The 25,311-nt window shown below is 32.1% G+C and overlaps 3 protein-coding genes across 4 annotated transcripts in view; all 3 read left to right on the top strand.

The window, feature by feature from the left end:
- Positions 1-20,204, top strand: part of LOC129948469 (uncharacterized protein DDB_G0283357-like) — a 75,944-nt gene extending 55,740 nt beyond the window's left edge. The window contains exons 3-4 of the mRNA XM_056059515.1: positions 6,280-6,457; positions 20,148-20,204. Of these exons, the coding sequence (XP_055915490.1) occupies positions 6,280-6,457; positions 20,148-20,204 (235 nt within the window). The remainder of the gene's footprint in view (positions 1-6,279; positions 6,458-20,147) is intronic.
- Positions 13,130-25,311, top strand: part of LOC129951391 (AF4/FMR2 family member lilli) — a 54,689-nt gene continuing 42,507 nt past the window's right edge. Inside the window, exon 1 of one of the 2 annotated variants that reach the window (XM_056063515.1) lies at positions 13,130-13,816. The gene's annotated coding sequence lies outside the window, so the exon portion shown is untranslated. The remainder of the gene's footprint in view (positions 13,817-25,311) is intronic. The other variant, XM_056063523.1, reaches the window with a different exon arrangement.
- Positions 20,440-21,897, top strand: LOC129948311 (uncharacterized). The gene has a single exon (XM_056059302.1). It carries the CDS (start codon positions 20,440-20,442, stop codon positions 21,895-21,897), a length of 1,458 nt encoding a protein of 485 aa, XP_055915277.1.

Genomic DNA, 25,311 nt, shown 5'->3' with positions numbered 1-25,311 from the left:
CGTTTAGTGTCAGTGCATCTGAACACGTCCAAAAAGTGACAGTTCGGGAAGAAAAAAAAAACAGCAAATAAGCCTTAATTGTTTTGATTTCCTTATTTTGATTATGTGAACATGCTTGCAATATATCTAGGAGAGAATTTTTAGCCATGAAAGCATAACTTATAAGATACTAATTCCATTAGTATCAGTGCATCTGAACACGTTTCAAAAGTGACAGTTCGTGAAAAAAACATAGCAAACAAACCTAAATCGTTTTGATTTCCTTATTTGATTATGTAAAAATGCTTGCAATATATCTAGGAAAAAAATTTTAGTTATGAAAACATAACTTGTGTGCATCTGAACACGTCCAGAAAGTGACAGTTAGTGAAAAAAGAAACGCATCGCAAACAAACCTAAATTGTTTTGATTTTCTTATTTTATTATGTAAAATTGCTTGCAATATATCTACGAGAACATTTGTAGTCATGACAAGAATAGTATCAGTGCTCTGAACACGTCCAAAAAGTGACAGTTCGTGCAAAAAAACATAGCAAACGACCCTAAATTTGTTGAACGAACCTTTTTAGTTAAAATTTCAGAAACTCGTAAGTCATACGGACTTAAATAAAACCGTATATAGAACAAATTTCAAATAATTTGACAGCTTCTCCAACACAATTTGACATTTGTTTGTACACGAACATTTTTTTAAGAATAGTTCTTAATCTATCATACACATTCCATTCCATTAATCTTGATCATTTCGTGTTATGATAAAATAATATATATAGATTTTTTTTTGTAAAAATTTGGCAATCGGACTGAATTCTTTTTCACTTTCAGTTTGACATGTGTTAGTCTTTATATACAGTGGACTAATTCAGAAACGAAAAGATTGAGCCAAATTTTGTATGTCTAGTAGATTTGTCAAATCATTTGAGTTTATAAATTTATATTTATTTGATTCATTTTCTACATGATTTAACTTAATCAAAAATAAATAGGTCAATTATTTAAATGCTATGGAAAATGTTTTAAATATAAATGTTTGTATTTTAATAATATAAAAATAATATTATTTGTTTTTTGCGTTTTTACAAATCGCTTTAAGTGTTATGTGAAGTATGACGAATATTTATGATTAAGAACATGCCGCCTTCTATTTGCCAACAAACGTTTCTCTTCTTATTTTAACGACAAATTTTATTTTTATTTTCTTATTTTTTTTTTTTTTTTGAATAAGTAAACAAAATAAAAATACATATTTTCTTTTTTGATTTTTGGCAAACTAACATGTTTTTATTTTTATTTATATATTTTTGTATCTTCTAAGTTAATAGCTGTTGATTGGATCAATTTGAATTAGCAAATGTTTTCCTAAATGTTAATACTTCTATCATTTGTCATATTGCTTTGATTCGTAACAAAAACTAACTACAAATCGATATAATAAGTGAAATGTTTCATTAATATTTCATATTTTTGAAAAAATTTGGGAGACCAATTTATGAACACTCTAATAAGTTTCACGTGTGGAAAAAGTTCATTTCACTTTTCCCCTACAGTGAACTTCACCCAAAGGATTGACACTTTTAATAAATTCTGCTTTATGAGTTATCATTTCCTTCGAAATTCCATCAAATCAAATTAAATTATATTTCATGACTGAAATGTTCGCTTGGTTTTTTTTAGACTGTTATCTTTTCTTATTTCAAATTTCAAGTGAATTTTCGTTCTAATGAAACCCGTAATGGCTTCGAAACGAGGACAAATGTTTTCGGTGAAAATCATAATTAAGTTTTTCAAAATTCAAATTTTTCATTACTAAAATATTAAAATAAAAACATTTCCAATTAGTTTCGTAGAAGTGTATTTCCATAATTCATTCAAAATGGCTGCGTACCTCCATAATTCAAAATGGATGCATGTTTCGATAATTCAAAATGGCTGCGTATTTCCATAATTCAAAATGGATGCGTTCCTCCATAATTCCAAATGACATCGTATTTCTGTAATTCAAAATGGCTGCGTATTTCCATAACTCAAAATGGCTGCGTATTTCTCCAATTTAAAATGGCTGCATATATACATAATTCAAAATGGCTGCGTGTTATAACAATCACGGTTGCCACTTGAAAAAAAGTCCACAACCAAAGCTGAAATAAAAATGACCAATCGTACCAAAAAAACCAAAATAATCTTTAACCGCAGCGGTTTTCAACTTCCGATAGGAAGTTATTGTAATCGGTCCGATTCGTCGAATTGAAAATTTGAGTTTTTTTATTAAATATAAAAACTTAAACAAAATTACTAAAAGCTGGTAAAAAATTACTTTCCACAAATCTCTTTTCAAAATTAAAACAAATATTGGCTTCAAATTAATTTCTTTTAAAAAATATTGTTTCCGATATTCCGTAATTTTTTTATAAGAATCCAATAGTCAGTTTCTTTCATAAAAAAATTAAATCTACAAAAAATAGTCAAGTCATAAACGAACTTACCTAAATTAAGAAAACAATATTAATTTAAAACTGTTTTTATGATAACCGACCTTTTCCTAAAATTCTGACATGTCCATTTTATCCATACGATTATGATCTTGAGATGTGATGATTTTGAGATGTCATTTTGAGCCATCTGTCAATAAATTGTGAAATGAATTCATTCAGCATGTGCGTTCAATGATCGTATTTGTTATGGGGTGTATTCAATTAAATGCATTTATGTACCGTTTGCATTGCTTCCATTTTGTTTTTGAGAATAGAGTCGAGTTTGACTTTTTGTAGAATCTTCGAAACAATTTTTTCAGAAACTTCAGTTTTATCTGAGATGTCTTTAAACGAATCGCTTAGTTTAACTGTCTCAACTTTATCAACCATATGAAAAGTTTATACTTGGCAATTTACAATTTGGTTAGGCGCAAACAAAAATTACAACCAAAGGAAATTTGACCAAATTTGGTCGTAATCTGGCAACCGTCACCACAATTCAAATTGGCTGCGTTTTTCCATAATTCAAAATGGCTGCGCATTTCCATAATTCAAAATGGTCATGGGATGTTTAGATGTAATAAAATATCGTTAAAAAAATTTGATCGGGTCACCAGAAATTTGTATTTGGAGTTGACAATAGTTTGACAGAGTTGCAAATGATCTGACGTTCAATAAATATCTTTCAAACAAAAATTAACTGTTCACACCATTGGCAGATTTTGTTCCAACTGTCATTATATGAAATTTGACAAGTTAAAATTTCGTCATTACTAAAAATGCAACGATACAACGCTTCGTAAAATAAAAATGGTGACATCTAGATCTTACGCACTTTTTTATCCATAACAGTGAAATTTGTAAAACATTTCTAGCTTCTGGAACGAATTAGTCAGATGAAAATGAATCTGAGAATTATCCTAGACTGAGAAAACACCGTCGTTACCATAAATATTTAGATCGTAAGGCTTTGTGGCAAAAGTTCTGTCGATCATCAGCAAAGTTGTATCTTTTGGGTCTTTGAAACGCAACAAATTTATACAAATTCACTAAAAATTGAGTCAAAAAAGTCCACACGATATTTGATATTTATTTATTTGTATGTTAGTTGTACATCAAGTTGAACTTAAATGGTACAGGATATAAAACATTGATTTAAGATACAATTGACAAAAGAAAAATTGACTGCGCGATGTCAAACACGTAAAGGTGGACGAGCACAATAAAATGGAACGGCTAGAAACACAAATATTAAGTCTGTTACATAGATTACTTGGAGTCTTTTAAACAATGAATTTGAAGAGTAAAATACAGCAACGATATTTGAAGAAAGCTATCAGATCGCAATTAAGAAGCTGGACAAGCTTGAAAAGAAACGTGATCGAACCTAGGTAGGTTAAAAACAAACCGAGCTATTGCATTAAATGACATCTTTAGTTTGTGAGCTGATTGAGGATCAAGATCAGCAAACATCTCACACCCGTATGTTTTTATAGGTAGGGCAAGTGCTTTTAGCGGCTTTAGTAACAGAAAGTCCTCTTAGTGAACCCTTTGACACAATTGTATCGACATGGTTATTCCAAGTTAACCTGTTGTTAAATACCACACCTAAATTTCTAACTTGGGCAACATATTCAAAAATACAATTATTCAACATAACGGGAGGGAAATTATCTAGGTTAAGTCCGTTCGGTGTCGACCAATACAGATATTGTATCCTTAAGCATCATCTCAGGAAAACTAATATATAATTCGACATCATCTGTATAGATATAAAACTGACAAAGACAAAACAGAGGGCAGATCATTAATGAACAATGAAAATAGTAGGGGTCCAAGGATTGATCCTTGAGGAACACCATTATTTACAGGGAAAAATGAGGACATTCTACTATTACAAGACACGTCTAGTGTACTATTGGTCAAATATGAGTTAATAAGTTTTTTAGTTTTGTCAGAGAAGTTAATAAGGGACGTCAATTTATCACAGAAAAGATTCTGGTTTACACAGTCAAATGCCTTTGAAAAGTCAAGTAAGGTTATCACAGTTGTAAATTTACTGTCTAAAGCCTGTCTTATGTCATCAGATACGTTAAGTAAAACTGATACACAAATATATCCAGACCGAAATCCAGATTGGAAAAGATTCAATAATTTCTTGTCGTTAATATAATATTTTATCCGGCTTCTTATCAGATTTTCAAAAACTTTAGACAGAAAAGATAGGATAGGAATCGGTCTATATACCTTCTTCTTTCCTTGTCTTAGGATGGGAATAATTTTCGGTGTCTTTCATAGGATGGGATATGTAGATGTCATTATAATGGTGTTGAATATGTGCGTTATTGTCAAGTCCGGTTTATTTAGATGTTATGGAGAAAACTACTTTACCTACCTGATAATCATCTACGGAACTTACCGAAAAGGCGCTAGTAGTATCATTCTCTGTACTTCTAAAAGACATTCCACAGAATTGGGTTTGTGAAATAAAAAATTTAACATTAAAACCTTCCAAATCAATAATATCATCACAAGATTGGACATCATTTCTCAAACCAATACTCCTAACTTCCTTCCAAAAAAAACTTTGACGACCGATCTGAGTTAAATTTATTGTTACAAAATTTGTATTTCGTAATTTTGATCAAATTCGTTACAGAATTACGTAAAAATTTAAATTCGAGGAGCATTTCTGGACAACCACAACGTCTCCAACGTCGGTATAAGACATACTCCTAGCATTAAGTATATCCGCAGAGAGCCAAGGACAACTTAGAGATTTCATATGACACGTTTTTAATGTAGCGTAATGTAATGTAACGTAAAGTATTCAATTTGATTGTTTACGTTAGATGTGGTGTAATCCATCGACATATATTCGTTAAATAAGTTTCCAACATTAATATTACGAAAATCACGATCGAAATTTAAGTCAGGTGTTGAAAACATAAGGTCATAATAACATTTAACAATATTTTCATCACTATTAAGGAGAACATCAGTCAACGATTGTGCAAAGTTAGGGAAGAAGTGAATTGGTTTAGTATTATTAATAAAAGAGAGTCCTAGGGAACCATTGTCTCCAAAGTCACAGCTTTGTCAGATATTTTAATCAACCACATCTGACACATCGTAGTCTGAGAATCATTGACAATGACGTTTGTTCACTCATCATAAGAAATGTTTGACAGTTTGTTTTATTGACAGATCAAACAGCGTCTACACTTAACTTTACTTTTGGAAAATTTAACAGCAATTAAACGTAAAAGCCAAACTTAACTTTCGTTAAGTTACATTACTTAACGAAAAATTGACAGTTCTTCCTTTGTTAACGAAAAACTTAATCAATTTTAGAACGTCAATTATTTCTTTAACAAAAAAGAACTAAAATTGTTAATACCTAAAACAAAACATTTAATAAAATTCGATATAACTATAAAAGATAAAACAGATTGCATTAAAAATGTTGCTGTTTTTTGACAAATGTTACATTTAAGCACAATTATATTCATATTATTTGTTTCTCCCCACTCCCAATCACAAACATAAACAATTTTATAGGCAAAATATAAAAATTTTGAAGTTTGTATACTTCAGAAAAAAAATCATATCCGAATAAAAATTTGTTTACATATTTTTAAAAAAATATTTTAAGCTGTCTAATTGCCAATATTCTATGCAAAACCTCCCTGATAATGTTGAATCAAAGTTCTTGAAAAAAAGGTCGTCTGTATTTTACATTTAATTTTTGAATATCGATTTCTTGACATCCTAAATTAATATATTATTTTTTTGTTCTTTTTTTTAGTTATGATCGTTCTTCAAGACGACGTAAAGAACGTTCAAAACGTTCACATCGTAAATCACCAACATCAGGAAGACGTGCTCATAAGTATCGCTACAGGGACGAAGCATCTCATAGTAGTTCGCGTCGTCGCCATCGTGATCGTCCAAAGGAAAGGGATAATAGGACATCACCATCTAAGGTAAAACCATTTCTATTTATATACAGGAAAAATATATTTGTTTTTATAATTTGTAAAAAGAAAAAAGAAAAATAAGTTTTAAAACCAAACACGAAACAAGAAAGGTATCAAAAAAAAGGTGGTTAGGTAAAATCTATTAATATCAATATTTTATATGTTTAATATTTGTTTTCTATATTTTATGTAGTTTATTATTTGTCTTAATTTTTTTGTTTGTATGTTTCTATAGTTTATGTTTTAAAAAGGTCCTTAGCAGACATCATAGGTAGGATATATTTTTAGGGTCATAAGTTTAACCAAAGTTCAAGTTTTATGGATTGCATTTAAAAAAATATGTATAAGTAGGTAAATATTTTTGAAAATAAGCAAGTTCAAGATTTAAATTGGTATAATTTCTAAAGATTTTTAATTGTTTAAGCATATTTAAGTAAGCACATTAACAAAATTATAGTAGAATCTCTCTATCTGGACATTAAGCCTAGAAATTTAACACTTCTTTTTTTGCGTAACCAAAGTTTCCTCTTTTTATAAATAACTTCACTTATTATAAACAAAAGTAAAATAAAGATGTGTTCCACTTAGAGAGTTTTTACTGTACTTGAAAAAATGTTTGACTAATCTTTGACTCATATGGATATTTTGTCTGTTTTTTTTTTTGTATTTCTTGAAAAATCATTAATTTTATTTCAAATAATATAAACAAAGTCTCCATCTGTCATTCAATGGCTCTCAACCAAACCTTTAACATCTAAACTTCTGCAAAGAAAAATAAAGAAGAAGAAAAATTAGTATCTATAAAGCTACCTATGCTTTTCGCTTGCCAATAAATTCATGTGATTTATTTTTACTCATTCAATGTTCAAATCACCTATTTTCATTCTCAAAGCTTACGCGACTTTACCACCAAACAGTCTGAGGGTCTACTCTTTATTGATTGGCAATATAAAAAATATTATGCTAAAATATTTTATTTTCTTCTTTTATTAAATAAATTTGGATAAATCAAACAATTTAACAAAAAATATTCATAATTTTGGTGAAAGTTTTCATAAAATTAAAGAAAAATGGTTGTAAAAATTTATAAAAAAGATAATCTAGATGATTTGGTGGGAAAATTAATATTTGATATTTATGTTGGTGATTTTGTTGAAGAACAAATATTTAGAGATGACAGCGATGATTATCTTGTAAGTGATTTTAATTCCCTTTCTTAATTTTTTTCTTTGGATCTGAGAGGAAGATGTTGAGTACAATTTTAATTTACTTTTAATTTCAAAAACAATGCATCGAGTGTTTTTTTTGTTTTGAAAATTACATTTTTGCAACTTTGTTTCTGTTGTTTTTATTTTTGTGTGAATTTGTTTGGTTTGTTGATATTTAAATAGTTTTTAAGCTTCCGAAAAGCTTTGGTTGTTTTGGTTTTCTCAATATCAAGGTTAGGTATTTTGATAAATTTTACTTATAAACTTCAGACTAAAAGTGAAGGCGTGCACTACGTGACCATACCTTATTTTTTCAGTTAACTTCTATGAAATAATTTAATAAGCTGTGTTTTACACCTTCGAACCTTCGGAAGTGTTGTCAGTTAAACACTGTTAGAAGCTTTGAACAAAACAAGTGTTTTTTCTTACAATTTCGGACCATCGTTAGCATTTACAACTTACAAAAGTTTGATTCATAAAATTGATTCCTCCTAAAATTGAAAGAAATAATTAATCTAATTCACCAACTTGAAAATGAAAGTCTCTTCAAACGAATATAATAAAGAAAATGCTCATTCATAAATAATTGAAATCATCCGCGTGCCCCAAGGGAGCCATTTAGCACCTGGTCTTTTTCTTGTTTGTGTTTAATGCATTCAAACAATTTTTGAGAAAACTCAAAATAATCTTTAAAATATATATTTAAAAAAACTTTAAGGCCTAAGTTCAAGGGTGTGCCAAATGCTACTATTTAACTATAAAACACTTCGGTAATGTGGAGCTTTGGTTGGCTTTGCACTGGCGCATTCTGTCACTTTAATTTTTCAAGAATGTTTTGTTGTTTTCGGGCTCTAGCTTTTGATGATGTTCCCCGTACAGAAAAAACTCCAAAGAGTTCAAATTGCAGCTTGTTGTTAGTTAAACATTGTTAGAAGCATTTGAGAAAACAAGTGCTTTTTTTTTTAAATTTCGGAACAACGTTATCATTTTCAACTTACGAAACTTTGGTCCATAAAATTGATTTCTCTTGAAGTTTAAAGCAATAATTACTTTTATTCACCAACTTGAAAATGAAGGTCTCCTCAAACGGATCCTACAAAGAAAATGCTCTTTCATAAATAATGGAAATCACCCGCGTGCCCCAAGGGAACCATTTAGCACCTGATCTTTTTCTTGTTTGTGTTTAATGCATTCAAACAATTTTTGAGAAAACGCTCAAACAAGAGTAATATCTAAAAGCCTAAATTAAAAGAATGTGCTAAATGTTTCTTATTAACTATGAAACACGTCGGTAATGTAGCGCTTTGGTTGGCGTCGCACTGGCGCATTCTGTCACTTCAATTTTTCAAGATCGTTTTGATGATATTCCCTGCACAAAAAAAAACTCCAGGGTTCAAATCGGAACTCCGTTATAGAGCTCAAAGCTTGGGATTTTATGATTTTCAAAGACAGGGAAAAACATCTTCCGTGAGTTGTACCTTCGTGAAATGTATACTTGTTAGAAAATATTCCAAGCGAAATTTTCTACACTATTGCAATTATTATAAAAGGTACACCATCCTAGTCCTCCGTTTAATATTTCGTAAAGTCTGCTTGGCGAAATGTAGCTCTCATCAAAATAGAGTCGGTGGATTTCCTGCCGTATTGGGCAAATGGCAATGAAATGATTTAAATCTTCATTTTCTTATTACAAAGCCAACAGATTTGGGTTAAATCTGCTCGATGAGGCATAAGGTGTAAGTTAAGAGCTTCAACACTTGCTCTAAATGTGTAGCGTATAATTTCAGCCGAGTATTCATTACGAAAATAGTTCATTCCTGAAGAAAATTGGTTATTGATATTCTTATAAGTGCTCCTAGACAATGTTGAACTCGCTCTGGATAGATGTTTGTTATAAATCTTTTCGTCTATTTTCACAGTAACCTCCGCAAACATACCCTGCCATTCATCAACTGCATGAGAATGAGCTAGTTCATTATAGTCGTTGTCATGATAGACTTGTTCAATTTCTTCTCATGACCTTTATCAAATAATCATAGTTGGCTTATAGATTTTTTATGTACAGAGGCATTATACCAGAACTTTAATTTGTATATCAGCAAAAGGTATCCCTCCTGGGAGTATACCACAAATGTCGTCAACAAACAAACCAAAAAGTAATGGGCTTAAAATACAGCCCTGTGGAACACCTGCAGTTGTTTCAAATCATTCTGAGAAGTCCCACACAGATGCAATAGATAAAGCAAGAAATTTAGAGTACATGCTCAAAAATTATCGGGAGATTCCTATTGTTGAAAGCTTGTACAGCAAAGCCTGTCTGTTAACTTTGTCAAATACTGCCTTCAAATCTACGAACCAAGCGTATAGTTTTTTCTTTATATCAATGGATTTTCTAGCAATGCTTGTCAAAGCAAATATTTGATCCATGGTTGAGAAGCCCGACCGAAAACCATCTTGGAACATACTTAAAAGGTTTTTTTCTTCGATCCATTTAGTAAGCCTTTCGTATAGAATGGAAGTAAGAATCTTTCACAAAGTGCTTAAAATAGAAATTCCTCTGTAGTTTTCCGGTAGAAGGTAATTCTTGCATTTAACTGTGCTATTTTTGTAGAATTCTACTGGAATTCCATCTATGCCAGGAGCTTTATTGTTTTTCATCTTATGAAGTGAAGAATTGAGTTCAGACAAAGATATTGGACAATCCAGTTCATCAATTACAACGTTGGGAGTATGGCATCTTACTCTCTAGCTTGCTGTCTCCAATTTTGAATACCAAGCAGGGCCTCAACTTGATCACTTCACCGAGAATGAGGGCTGCTCAAAGGTACCAGGGGATTTTTCATTCACCTGGGGGAAAGAGTCCATGCTTCTGCACCATACAGTAAGTCTTATATAGCGACAATTTGGTCCCTTGAGAGAGGACTTTACCACTAAATTGATTTCTAAGTCCAAAGAAACAGCGGTTAAATAGAGTTATTCTGCGTTTGATCTCAGCGCTGGTGTTGTTTTCTGCTTTTACAGCGGAGTCTAGGTAGACGCAGTCCTTGACTACCTCAATGTTACGTCTGTCGATGTTGACGTTTTGACCAAGACGTCGATGTTGTATGTCCTTTCTTGACGACAACATGTACTTTTTTTTGCCGTAATTACCATTTAAACCCATTTTTGCCGCCTCTGCCTCAATACTCACAAAATCCATATTTTTAAGTACGATGTTAAAAAAATCGCATGAAAGCGCATCACCTTATCTTAAACCTTTTTTGACATCGAGAGGTTCTGTTAAATTGTGTCCAACCTTAATGGAGCAGCGTGAATTCTCCATGGTCATCCTGCACAAACGTTTCGTCCCTGTAGATGCTGTCATATGCGGCCTTGAAATCGATAAAAAGATGTTGGGTGTCGATTTGGTGTTCTTGGGTTTTTTCGAGGATATGCCGTAATGTAAATATTTGATCGACTGTGGACTTTCCTGCTCTGAAACAACACTGATAAGAACCTATCAGTTTGTTGAAGATGGGCTTTCTTCCGACCATATCTCGCAGATAAGTTGGTGCACGCTCCTAACCAACTTATCTCCGGCTGCTTTAAAGAGCTCTACATGCAAGCCATCTACTCCAGAAGCTTTATTAGATTTCAGCTTGGATATATCAATCTTTACTTCGTCTAAGTCGGGAAGACGGTATTGTTGGCTTTCGTCGTCTATGTTGAATGGAGCGTCCTGCCTGACAGCAGAATTCGGAACGTGTCGTCGCCGGTGTCCAGTCTGCTAAAATGTTCCTTTAATATCCTCGGCATTGAATGCGGTACTACTATGATGTGTCCACTTTCGTCTTTGCAGCCTTCGGTTCGAGGTTTATATACTTGTGAATTTCGTTTCACCTGCTCATAAAATTTTCCCACTTCTTTCCTGCTTTTGAAATTCTCAACATCTTCGACCGCACGCTTCTTATGCTCTCTCTTTTTCCTTCTGAGAAGTCGGTGTTTCTCTCGCCTCTTCTGCGCAGCTCTCGTCCTTTTATGCACCGCCGCTTTGCGTGCCTGTTGTTTAGCTGCATTTGCTTGCCGACATTCCTCATAAAACCAGGGGTTCCTTGTTGGTGGCTGCTTGAAACCCAGCACATCAAAGGCGGCTTCTCTGATTGCATCTTGGAAATGTTGCGATTGTAGCCGTTATACGTTGTACCTTCTCCCAGCACCTCCCTGTTTTGCCTTGGGTCTGGAAACCCGAAGTGCTACCTTGGCTAAAACGAGGTAGTAGTCCGAGTCGATGTTAGCACCTCGGAAAGTTCGGACATTCATGATGCTGGAAGCGTGTCTGGCGTCCATCGCAATATGCTCAATCTGGTTGACTGTAGATTGATCTAGAGATCTCCAAGTTCCTTTGTGGATGTTGAGGTGTGGAAAACGCGTACTGGCTTTCATGACGTTTCGCCTTGCAGCAAAATCTATGAGCCCGAATCCGTTGTCGGAAGTGTTGTTGTGCAGGCTATTTTTCCTTTTACCACCTCGAAATTATAGCTATCAATGGTCACGTTCTGACCGAGTCTACGATGGGAATCGACTCTATTCTATAACAGTAAGTACTTCGTTTTGTCCTCGTTAATCACATTTTTGTTGGTTCAGACTTGATACCGGAAAAGTTACCCGTAACTGTTCGTTTGGTACTTCGCATAAAGTTATATCCAAGATATTGTGTAGATTTTTGAAAGATGGTGTCACTGGTTTCGAAGTTGTTTTCTGGTAATTTCGAAGGTTTCATTTTCTCTACCAATTTTGACGCAGCAACAAAAATTCTTCAACGTCATCCTGGTAAGTTGTAACAATTTGACAGATATACCAAAACTTTACATGGCACGGCAGGCAGTCATAGACAGCTTTGCAATCGATGAAAGATAGTTTACTTTTTCCCTACAAAATCCGTGACTGTATACATTCTGACTTTTCTCTCAGGATTTTTAACAGACTTCCAGCAAAAATTTAAACTTCGACTATTTTTGACAGATTTGTATAGTTTTAAATCAAATATTTAAATATCTCTGAATTGATCTTATATTTTATCTATTTATTTGAAATTCTCAACAAAAAAAATTACTCATACGCCACGTAGCCCCATGAAAATTCCTACTAACTTGTTTTACACCTAAAAGTATGTGAACATTTGTGTTTTAAAAATGTTTCTCTTAATTCAAAATAAACTGTTTCTAGACATATCTTCTACAAAAAAAAAAAGAGAACAGAACGCTTTTATTTATTTGAAAAACGCCAATGAATTATTTATTTATTTTCATCCCCAAATGAAACAAAACAGTTTTTCACTAAAATATTTTAAAAAACATACTCACCACTTGAAACAATTTTGAAAATCAAGATCGATTTAAAGAGAATTCCTAAAATCATCTCAAATAAGAGATCATTTAAAAAAATTAAGTGAAATAATCTCTCTTGAGTGAAAATGTCTCTTATTTTTCTCTCTTTATTTTCTCTAGCAGCCATATAGTCATCTTCTTCCTTCTTAGCAGTTTTTAATTGCGCATGACTGCAACCACTGATTCAATGCAAAAATCGTCTTCTTCTTTTTCATTAGGACGTCATGTGTAAACAACAGGAAAATGCTGCGCGCGTACGAAAATGGTTTTTTAAAAGTATAAAACGTCATTATTATTGCGCATTGATTTTTCGCCTTTTTTTCTCACTCCTCCTTTTCTCTCTTGTTTCTCTTTCTCTGTTCTTTTATCCGATCCTTTTTTTAAGTTGTTCCAACTACACCTTTCTCTGTTCTCAAAATTAACCGAAAAAAAAGTGATTTTCAAAAAAAGATCGTATCTGTGGTTTTTTTTCGCCTTGCGAACTTTTTAATGTTGTGAAGATGTGAGTTGTGTTCTGTGCAGGTCTGTCAGACTGTCTATCTATCCTCTGCGCCTTAGAGTAGAACTTACCCACCGCAGAAGATCTTCATTTGTCGGTTGTGCGCGGCGAACAGAAAAATCCGTTCCCAAATTTAAAAAAAAAAAAAAAAAAAAATCCACCTTCTCTCAAAAAATATATCTATTTTATTTTGAGGAACTAGATATTTTTTGTTTTTGAAATTTATTTTGTTTGGAAATTAAATTTCGTTGAAGTTATTCCTCTTATTGCAAAATATAAGAAGAAATAAAATGTAAAAATACATTTTTTTAAAAATTTATTAGTTAAAAAATTTCGTTTGTTTTTATTCAATGTCTTTTTACCTGTCTTGACTTTTCGACCTTTTTTTTTTAATTTTTTTGGTGAATTAAGTGAGGAAAATAAAAATTAATTTTCCCTAAACTAAATAAATTATTTTGTTGTTGTATAAAAGTGCTTAACAAAAAAAAAATTCAAATTTCTTTCAACAATAAAAATAATAAATGTTTATTTCCTTCTCATTATGACTTCGGATCAGTGAATATTTTTGACGCCATTGAGTCGAATGTGTTTTGAATTTTGTTTTAATTTAATTTCTCAAGAGAGATCAACTTATCTATTTTAATCTGTGATATAACATTGAAAATATAAATTGCAAAAAGTACAAGAAAATAAAAAAAAAAAAGATTTAAATTCATTTTCTTCGTTCGACTTTTGTGTTTTTGAAATATGAAAAAAAAAGAGTGAAAATATTACTCCTGATCTGTCGTAGTTTTCGGTCGTCGTCTTTTTCGTTTTTGTCGTCGTTGTCTCTTCGTCGTCGTCGTTTGGAAAATTGGACGATTAAAAATATAACCCATTCGAACGCACTCGACGCGACGACGCACGGGGTGGTGAAAAATAAGGAAAACTTCTTTTTCCTCCCCCTTTGGCGGCTATACAGACACAGAGATACACGTTTTGCGCCTACTTAATGGCTGCTGAATTTTCATCATGTGTGCACGGCTCTATGGATGTTTAGTTTGAGCAAATTAAATTAAAAACAAAACAAAATAAAATAAAAATAAAAAGAAAAATCCGAACGTGTGATGTAAAATAATGGAGGAAAAACTATTTTTAGAGATCGAAGAAAAAAAAGATACACTTCTATTTTGAGTTGAATTTTCTTTTTTACCAATTTTTGACAAATGAATACAACAACAATGATTTTAACAAATTGGGAACAATAACAAAAACAGTGTTCTAGTTCTAGTTACAACAAAAATTATAATTTTTTCAAAACTTAATTTTCTTCTTCTTCTTCTTTCACGAATCCACGAATCTTGTTGATGATAAATAATAATATTTTTATTTTTTAGTAGAAAAGTTGCTTAAGGCTTCAAAATGTATTGTACTTCTAACAGGCGCCCGGTACAAAATTTCATTTAAAAATATCAAGAAGAAAACACGAATATTTAGTTCGATTGATTGCTCAATTAATTCAAAAGTTTAACAAAAAAAAAGAAACAAACAACGAAAAAAAAATACTATTTTTAAAAAATTTAATTGAAGGAAAAAGAAATTAACCGATTTGTTTTAATGAAGGAATCTATTAAATGCACATTGTTGGTAAAAAAAAAAGATAATAAAATAAAAAAAGAGAGAAAAAAACTAAACTAAACAGAAATGTCGTCAAAGATCAAGGTTGCAAGTTTCGTAATTAAATAGATTAGCATATTTGAAATTATCTGTCGTTTGCTTAGTTCGTTTTTTTTCACTTCATTTCTTTTCTTGAATGTTTCACTAATTAGAAATTCAATTCTACAAGATTTGAAATGTCATTATGTTACTTGATTTAATGTTGTCGTAATTTAATAGAAATACTAAGAAATTACTGTAAAATTACATTTAGGGAATTACCAGAATCATGAAGTTTACATATTTCGTGGCATTTCCGATTTACATCTTGTAGCTCATTGCAGATCTCTTACTTAAATTGTAGCTACTAGCCCGTTTTCAAAAATGATGTTAACTATTAGCTTTGAATCATTTAAGCGTTCCTTGCTACACCTCTTAGGTCACGCCGTTTACATACAAAAAAAGCAATTTTGATAAACTTAATCAATTTGTTGGCCCTCATTAAAATCAATTCAGCTTGTCTTTAATTTAAATTTGACAGATCTAAACATTAATTGATATTTCTCCTCCATTAACAAATCGAACCCGCCTCATATCTTGCTGGACGCATTCATTTGAAAAGAAGTCCGTTGAACTCATGAAACCTAAGGTTTACATTTTAAGAGCTTTAATTCAAAAAACAATTCTTATTGACTTAAGCAACCTTTTTCTAGCGGAAAGACGTTAGTTTCATTGTTCTTCAATTTCCTTTTTCACCATAAGATTTAAAAAAAAAGTGCTTTTCCATTCAATTTTATCTTTAAATTTCAATGTGCTAGAGCCTTATGAAAAATGTTGCTTCTTAAAATACGTTTGATTTTTGTCTTCCTTAAAATCAATTTAATTCGCCTTTAAATAACATTTGAAAGATACAAACATTTATTGATTTCTTCTCTCTTAACGATAAAAAAATAAGAAATCTTAAAACTGTTTTTGAAAGAAGTCTTAATAAGAATTTACACATTCTGTAATCTAAACCTTCCAACAAATGAATTTGTTCTATTTGTCCAAAGTTTACACAAAATTTACAAATCGAACTCACCTTATATTTCTGCTGAACGCATTCATTTGAAGAAACATTCATCCGTTGAACCTAAGGTTACTCTTTAAACAACTTTAGAAAGAAGTCTCAACAACATTCTACACATTCCGTAAAATATATAACTACCAACAAATACATTAGTTCTAGTGTCTTCTCAAAAGTTTAACAAATCGAACTTACATTATATTTTGGCTGAACGCATTCATTTGAAGAAACATTCATCCGTTGAACCTAAGGTTACTCTTTAAACAGTTTTAGAAAGAAGTCTTAACAACATTTTACGCATTCTGTAATATATAAAACTTTTAACAAATACATCAGTTCTAGTGTCTTCTCAAAAGTTTAACAAATCGAACTCACCTTATATTTTGGCTGAACGCATTCATTTGAAGAAACATTTATCCGTTGAACCTAAGGTTACTCTTTAAACAGTTTTAGAAAGAAGTCTTAACAACATTTTACGCATTCTGTAATATAAAAACTTCCAACGAATACATTAGTTCTAGTGTCTTCTCAAAAGTTTAACAAATCGACCTTACCTTATATTTTGGCTGAACGCATTCATTTGAAAAAACATTCATCCGTTAAACCTTAGTTTTACATTTAAATACATTTAATTTAAAAAACAATTCTTATTAACTTAAGCAACCTTTTTTTTAGCGGAAAGACGTTAGTTTCATTGTTCTCCGAAAGCTGAAAAGCAATTTCCTTTTTCATCATAATATTTCAAAAAAAAAAAATGGTGCTTTTCCATTAATTTTTATCTTTAAATCTTCAATGTGCAAGGGCCTTAAGAAAAATTTAGCTTCTTAAAACACGTTGTCTTTCTTAAAATCAGTTTAATTCGCCTTTAAATAACATTTGACAGATCCGAACATTCATTGATTTCTTCTCCCTTAGTGTTGAGAAATAAGAAATCTTAAAACAGTTTTTGAAAGAAGTCTTAACAGCATTTTACGCATTCTGTAATATATAAAACTTTCAACAAATAAATTAGTTCTATTTGTCTTCTCCAAAGTTTAACAAATCGAACTTACTTATGTTTTGGCTGAACGCATTCATTTGAAGAAACATTCATCCGTTAAACCTTAGTTTTATATTTAAAGACATTTAATTTAAAAAAAAAAAACAATTCTTATTAACTTAAGCAACCTTTTTCTAGCGGAAGACGTTAGTTTCATTGTTCTCCGACAGGTGAAAGGCAATTTGCTTCCTTACCATAGGATTTAAAAAAAAAATCTTATACTTTTTTCTTAAGACATTTTAAATTTAAAAAGTTTTAGGGTCTAAAAAATAAATTTTAAAAAGTAATGAACGTTTATTACTTCTTGAAACAAGATGGGTTTTACGTATCCTTTAAATCAATTAAATTACTTTTTAAATAACATTTGACAGATCTAAAATCTCATTGTTTTCTCTTCCAAGAAATCTTAAAACAATTTTTAAAAAGATGTCTTTAATATCTATCATTCTACACATCTTTAATAAAAAAAAACCTCCAACAATTCATTAAATTAGATGGTATTTTTTTATTTTCTCCAAAGTCTACCAATGGAATACACCTTTGCGTCTATTGTGCTGAACGCATTCATTTGAAGAAACATTCATCCAATGAACACATGAAACGTATGGTTTGCATTTTAAGAGCTTTAATTAAAAATAAAAATTTTGATTAACTCAAGTAACCTTTAACCAGCGAAAATATGTTGTTCTTCAAGAACTGAAAAGCATCTATCTTTTTCTTTAGAACTCTTAAATTTCAAAGTGTTAGGGCTTAAAGAAAAATTGTTTAAAGTATATGCACGTTTATATCTTCATGAAGTAGTACCCGTAGGGTGATGGTTAGTGTTAGAATAATACTTGTCATGAAAAGTCATGTCAAGTCTACCAATCGAACACACTTTGCGTGTATTGTGCTGAACGCATTCATTCGAAGAAATATTAATCCTCTGAACACATGAAAACTATGGTTTGGATTTTAAGGAACTTTTGATTTTCAATGGAAATTTTGATGACTTAGTGACATTTAATGATGTCTCATGAGTTTTAGGATAACAAATAATCTGATTTACATTTACCGATTGATTACTTTGAAGTTTACTTAGCCTAAAAAAATATCTTACACCATAAGATTTTAGAATCTTACTTTCGGTTGACCTTTTATTGACTTGAATATCAGAAAACAATTAATTTAATTTTTAGTTATTTGCTTAATCCATATGCTTTCTATTTTCTTGACTCCGAGTCTGTTGAAACCACATATCGTCCACATCCACACCTTCCAGTACGGGCCATAAATAGTTAGTTACTACCTGACCGGCTTCATAACCCTCCTATAAACAGCACACGCCACTATTGGATTATCATACGCCCATATGGGAAAATTCTGCTTATTGTCGTAAAAATGTGCCTCCTCACTGAAGATCATTTTCTTCCAAAATTAAAATTAAGAATTTTCCCATATGGGCGTATGATAATCCAATAGTGGCGTGTGCTGTTTTCTTCCAAAATTGATAATCAACTTTTGCCATTTGTTGTCACTATTTTGACCATTTGCGAGGCTTGAAATGGTCAAGAGGCTTAAGTTCTTGAGGTGCAATTGTTGGACGGCTTTTCAACCACACTTTCGTCAACAGCAGTAATATTTTCGACGATTAAATTGAACGAAAAGATCTCTAATTTTACGATATGCATTTTTATTCAAACGCTCATTTCTGTAATAAGATTGAATAGCTTTAACGCGTTGCTCAATTGAGTATCTTTCCATGGTTAAAATTGAGTTAGTCTAAAATTGAGAAATGTCAAATGAAATGCAGAACAAAACTTGACATTTTAGGTGTGAATCACATTCAACATCGGCCCTTAAAATTTAAACACCTCCTATCATTTGATAAATCTTTTCACCTCATGTTGTTTTAAATTGTATCCGATAAATAAAGAAGGTCGTGCAACAGTCCATTACGAACTAGGACCTAGTGACTTACAACTCAAATGAAAACGTTAAATGAAAAACACTAATTCCAAAAAATGTGAATACCTTTTTCAATCGCTATTGAAATTGCTGTAAGAAGAGTTCACACTCATGATGAACAGTTTTCGAAGTTATAAAACAAAAGAAGCAAAAAAGCCAAAAGATCAATCGAATTTGTGAGGATAGTAGAAAAATGCCTTAAGTAACTTCTAAATAACAAATTCCAAGAAGCTTAAGTTTACACAATTCTATTATTTTAATAGACTCCAACCCAAAAACTTGCTTGCATCAAAAATCGAAGACATTTAAGGTTTTCTGAATCAGTCTCGTGTATTTCCTCATGGCATTGAACGATTCCATTTCATGAGAAATTTAATTTGACACTTTCTGTCAAATAGAGTTTCATCTATGAAGATGAGAGGTGACAGAAGTGTCAGATGTTCTTTCAATTTCGAAGAACTTTACAACTACTTCGAAACTAGAACAACTCTTAGTGGATCGATCATAGTGTGTTTTTTCAGTTCTTCACAGTCAGAGTTTTGGACGAATTTTGAGTTTTAAAACTCTTGTTTTTCAATAAAAAATCTGAGTGTTTTTTGGGTCTTTTTCTTACTTTAACAAAAGAAGAAATTCAATTGGCTTTTGTTTGGAATTCAAAAAAGCTGAAAAATAGACCAAGACTCGCAACGTGCATTCTTCTCGAGGTAGCACATCTTTCTTCCCAACGTTGCATTCATTGGTGCTTCCTTCTTTTTTGCTTCCTCAAGTTGCATTTATTTCATTGAATACTTCTTCCTAATCTTATCTTCGTCTTACCTATTTTTCTTCCATTTTAGTTTTTCGTATTGTTTTTTTAATGTCAACATAATACACAAAGTATAGTTGACAATTTATTTTCAATTTTTTTGTTTTTGTAAATTTCTTTGATGATAATAGAAATTGCGCGAATCAGTGCCAAGCAATCGCAATCGAATTAGTTTATTCATAGAATGAAATTTTGTACCGTTCCCAACATTCGAAAAAGAAGCATTACAAAACTACGCGTTAAAACAATTAATCGAGTCGATGTATCGTCTTCGTCCATTAAAATTGATAGAGAGAAAAAAGTTCTAATTTAAAATCGCTTTCAGCAACACGCTTTTTATAGACGAATTATGCACAAACCTTATTACTAAAAACTATACGAGTAAAAAAACTTAAATTAACTTATTAAATAATAAATTAAAAAATGGACTATGAGCACAGTGAATTCCTTGCACTTAGTAGTGCTTCATCTAATAGTCTTACTAACTTAAATAAAACGGTCGATAAAATCACCGATACCAATATTGACACCAATGACAAAATCAATAATAACATCAGCAATACCAACAACAACATAGAAACCTGCAGTAGTCCAATTGACAATTCAAGTGAAAATATGACTGCAGCACCGCAATTTAATTTCAATTCGCGCAGCTATAGCAGCAGCAACAGCGATGAGGTGTCGTCTGCAGCACCTCGCAATGCCCTATTCTCGTGTTCGACGCCGGTCTGTTTGAAATTGACAACCCTACCGCAATTTATTCCCATTGACTATCAAGGTCAAGAGTCGTCGACTTCGACATCATCGATGTCGTCGTCATCGGGTTCGTCGTCGGTAAGAGCAGACAGCGGTGTTGGCAGTAGCAGCAGCAGCATCGCTGGCGGCAGTAGTAATAATAATCATTTGCTAATAACAACAACCACAACCACCACGGAGAACGTTAATCCAGATCCCGATGGAAAAGGCGGCCAAGACCAGACCACCACAAAGACTACGACAACAACAACAACCACCGCGATACCTGTTTCGGTGCCAGATTTGGCCAAACTCGATCTAACCTCCCCGAATGGAATCGTTTTCAAGAGTGGAGACCTTCGCATGACGATGAGTGAACTTGACAAGTTCGTTGAGTCAGCTGTAGCTGAGACACTTGCGGTTGTCGAAGGAAAAGACAAACCGAAACCAGGTCATAAAGTTAAGACACCACCACCGGTGGGTGTCAATTTGGGTGTCACTCTGAAGCGAGTCACACCTCCCAAAACTCAGATATCTGTCAAGAATGGTCCCATGTTGGGGGTGGTGTTGCGTAAGGTTGAGAAGAAAGTCGAACCTCAAAAGAGCATCCTCGACGACGATAAGCCACTTTATCACCTGTCGATAGTTCGCACTGGTGGCGATAGTCCTACAAGGAGGCCTAAGCCAAAGCTAAAGCCGAAACTCCCAAAACCAGTGCCTCTGCAAAAAGTGGCGACAATAGGTGCAATTCCCATAACGCGTCCGTCAACTACTGCCGCTGCTGCTGCAGGGAAATCTTCTACCGCTGCTGCTGGTGGTGCCTCTGCTACTGCTGCTGCTAAGCCGCCTGTTGGTGCGACTGCCGCTAAACCCGGTGTTCCACCAAGTGGAACGGCTCTGCAAAAGACCAAATCTGCGCATAGTATCAGACCCGCCAGACCACAGCCAGGTGTGCCCATAACGATTCAGAAAATCGAAGGTGATAAGATTATTATTATCAAAAAGATACAAATCCCGAAGAATAGTAAAGTACCTGAAAACTTCATACCAAAGGTTGGTTGTGTCTTGTCTGTCCTGACTGTTCTTGTTGTGTTGTATAGACGAATTTTGTTTGATTTGGTTGTTGATTGTGTCGCCGTCGGTTGATATGATGTCGTGTTTTCTTTTTTTTTGGCATTTTGAAGTAGAAAATATCAAAAGAGTATTTCGAGATATCATTTTTAATGTTGTCAACATAAACAAAACGTCATTACAAAGTTTTTTGACTGTTGGAGTAAGTTTATCATTTGTCATGCATGACACATTTTCAAACGAATTGTATTTTTGAACTTGTCATCATATCCGTCCCAATGATTCATCAATTGATCATTTACCATTTAGTTTTGAGAAAGTTAATTTAAAATAAACTAATCATCGAACTGAATTACTGGACATGTAAAAATACTTTATTTTTGCCTTCAAGACATATTATGCCGAATCCAACGACCGTAAAAAGACTTTCCTTGTGTTCAACACATGATTACTTAAAATGGACGGAAATCTGGATTTTAGAGCTTTTTATAGGACAGCTTATAACAAAAGTTACATTTACTGACGTTTAGTGAAATTTTCTAACGTTTGGTGGAGTTTAGTGAAGTTTTAGTGGCTTTTAGTGACGTTTAGTGATGTTAAGTGACTTTTAGTGACGTTTAGCATTGTTTAGTGAAGTAACGCAACGTAAAGTGATGTTAAGTGACGTTTAGCAACGTTATGCAATGCTCAGTGACATTAATGGCTGAATCACAAACACGCTTCAGTTTCGTCTACATTACGGTGGGCCTGCTTCGAGGTTGCTTTGATTGACATTTCTATTATTTCATCCCTCCAAAGAGCAGATATTTTGTTTGTTGACATTTTTTTAGAGCTGTTGTGCTGTCAGAGAAAGTAAATGTTCAGATAATTGAATTAGAGCTTCCGTTTGGAGTAACATTACGTTCTTTTCCTTACGATTGTCAAACGAAACGTAAGACCGAAGCTCCATTGTGATATCATGCATTGAATTCCTATGGCTGAACTCGTAAACGTCAGGTTAAGCCGAAGCTGTGTTTGTGGTTCAGCCATAGTTGACGTTTCTAAACTAGTATATGAATTTGACATTTGCACTTAATGATCGTTTATATCCCAAAAATCAATCCTGAATTACAGTTAAACTTATGCATTGAGTGATACGAATTTGTCAAAAAACATACGAAACATATCACTTAAATTGTGACGTCTCATAATTTCATGCCTTAGGAGGCAAAGAGTTCGTGACTTATCTCATCAGTTTGACAATAAATAAATTGACCAGCAAACATCCTGATTTTTAAAATAAAGTCAGCCATTTTGGATCAAGGAATCTGTCACTGTCCCCTTCACTATCACACATGTATTTATGTCAAAAAACTGCGAAATAGAATTCTAAATCAACGAAGCACTTTCCACTCGTAAAGTATTATTTAGATTGCGGTAAATAAGTAATAATTTATTGAAACGTGAATTTGAACAGATCATTTTTACCAAATGTCAATATTTTTTCTGTTTCCTTTCCTCTCTAACGTTGAAATTGTCACTTTGGTGAAGTTGACATAAGAAACTTTTGTTTAAAGCTTTTTAATTGATTGTGAAATTTTGTCTACAGAAAATTCGTTAGAATACATTCAATTTTCACATTAAGGACAAACCAGTTTAAAAACGATTATTTCATCTGTCAAATTGCCAAAGTCATGCAAAAATTTCAGTAAACGTCAAACAAAAGAAAAGACATTAAATTTTCAAATAAAGGACAAACCAATTTAAAAAAGGTTATTTCATCTGTCAAATCTCCAAAGTTAAGCAAAAATGTCAGTAAACGTCAGACAGAAGAAAAGACATTAAATTTTCACATAAAGGACAAACCAATTTAAAAACGGTTATTTCATCTGTCAAATCTCCAAAGTTAAGCAAAAATGTCAGTAAACGTCAGACAGAAGAAAAGACATTAAATTTTCACATAAAGGACAAACCAATTTAAAAACGGTAATTTCATCTGTCAAATTGCCAAAGTGAAGCAAAAATTTCAGTAAACGTCAAACAAGAGGAAAGACATTAAATTTTCACATTAAGGACAAACCAATTTAAAAACTATTGTTTCATCTGTCAAATCTACAAAGTTAAGCAAAAATTTCACTAAACGTCAAACAAAAGAAAAGATATTAAATTTTCACATAAAGGACAAAGTTAAGCAAACAATTTTAATAAACGTCAAACAAAAGAAAAGACATTCAATTTTCACATAAAGGACAAACCAATTTAAAAACTATTGTTTCATCTGTCAAATCTCCAAAGTAAAGCAAAAATTACAGTAAACGTCAAACAAAAGAAAAGACATTAAATGTTCTTGTTAAGGACAAAGTTAAGCAAAAAATTCATTAAACGTCAAACAAAAGAAAAGACATTAAATTTTCACATAAAGGACAAACCAGTTTAAAAACGATTATTTCAGCTGTCAAATCTCCAAAGTTAGGCAAAAATTTCAGTAAACGTCAAACAAAAGAAAAGACATTAAATTGTCACATAAAGAACAAACCAATTTAAAAACGATTATTTCAGCTTTCAAATTTCCAAAGTTAAGCAAAAATTGCAGTAAACGTCAAACAAAAGAAAAGACATTAAATTTTCTCGTAAAGTCAAAGTTAAGCAAAAATTTCAGTAAACGTCAAAGAAAAGACATTAAATTTTCACATAAAGGACAAACCAATTTAAAAACGATTATTTCATCTGTCAAATCTCCAAAGTTAAGCAAAAATTTCAGTAAACGTCAAACAAAAGAAAGTTGCCAGCAACTTAAACTTCCATATAACTGTCAGAATTTAATAAAAAGAGTTCAAAGTTTGAAGGCTTGTTTGCTGTGATTCCAATGTTCTTCGAACTCTTTTCTAAGCAATTTCTTCCACCTCTCTCCAAATTGAAGTCTACTTCATTAATTTTGCTAAAATTATAAGCAATTTTTTTAAAGTTTCACGTTGAATCAAATTAGCACACGACATCCGATGCAACATTAGAGTTCATCCATTATAAACCAAAAAAAAAACTTCAATCGATTTTTCATCTTTTTACCATAATCATGAGTGTTACATTAACCTGATTTCCCTCTGACCCAACAGTCAGTCAATCATTCATATCTTCTACATACATATATTTTTCTTTAATGTCTTCGCATTATCCTCCATATAAATCATTGCTTCATCAATTTAATCGCACATATGCAACCATTTCAAAACAACAGTTATGTATATTTCTCAATCTTTCAACTTGCTGCTTGCAATAAGTTGCAATCTGAATTATTAACGCGCAATACAACAACTATAAATAATAACGATACTAACACGATTTCAAAAGATTCAAGACATAAGAAAAACTCGAATGCCATCAGTTAATATTCTTGAACTTAATTATACCCAACCGTCATCGTCGTCGTTGAGTTTGACGCCGCCATAGTCGCCATATCGTCGTAAGCGTCATCAATAAGATACAAAAAATTACTAAGAAGATGAAGAAAAT

Source organism: Eupeodes corollae, chromosome 1 (genome assembly GCF_945859685.1).
Source record: "Eupeodes corollae chromosome 1, idEupCoro1.1, whole genome shotgun sequence".
NCBI lineage: Eukaryota > Metazoa > Arthropoda > Insecta > Diptera > Syrphidae > Eupeodes > Eupeodes corollae.
This window is presented reverse-complemented; position numbering and strand designations above follow the sequence as displayed.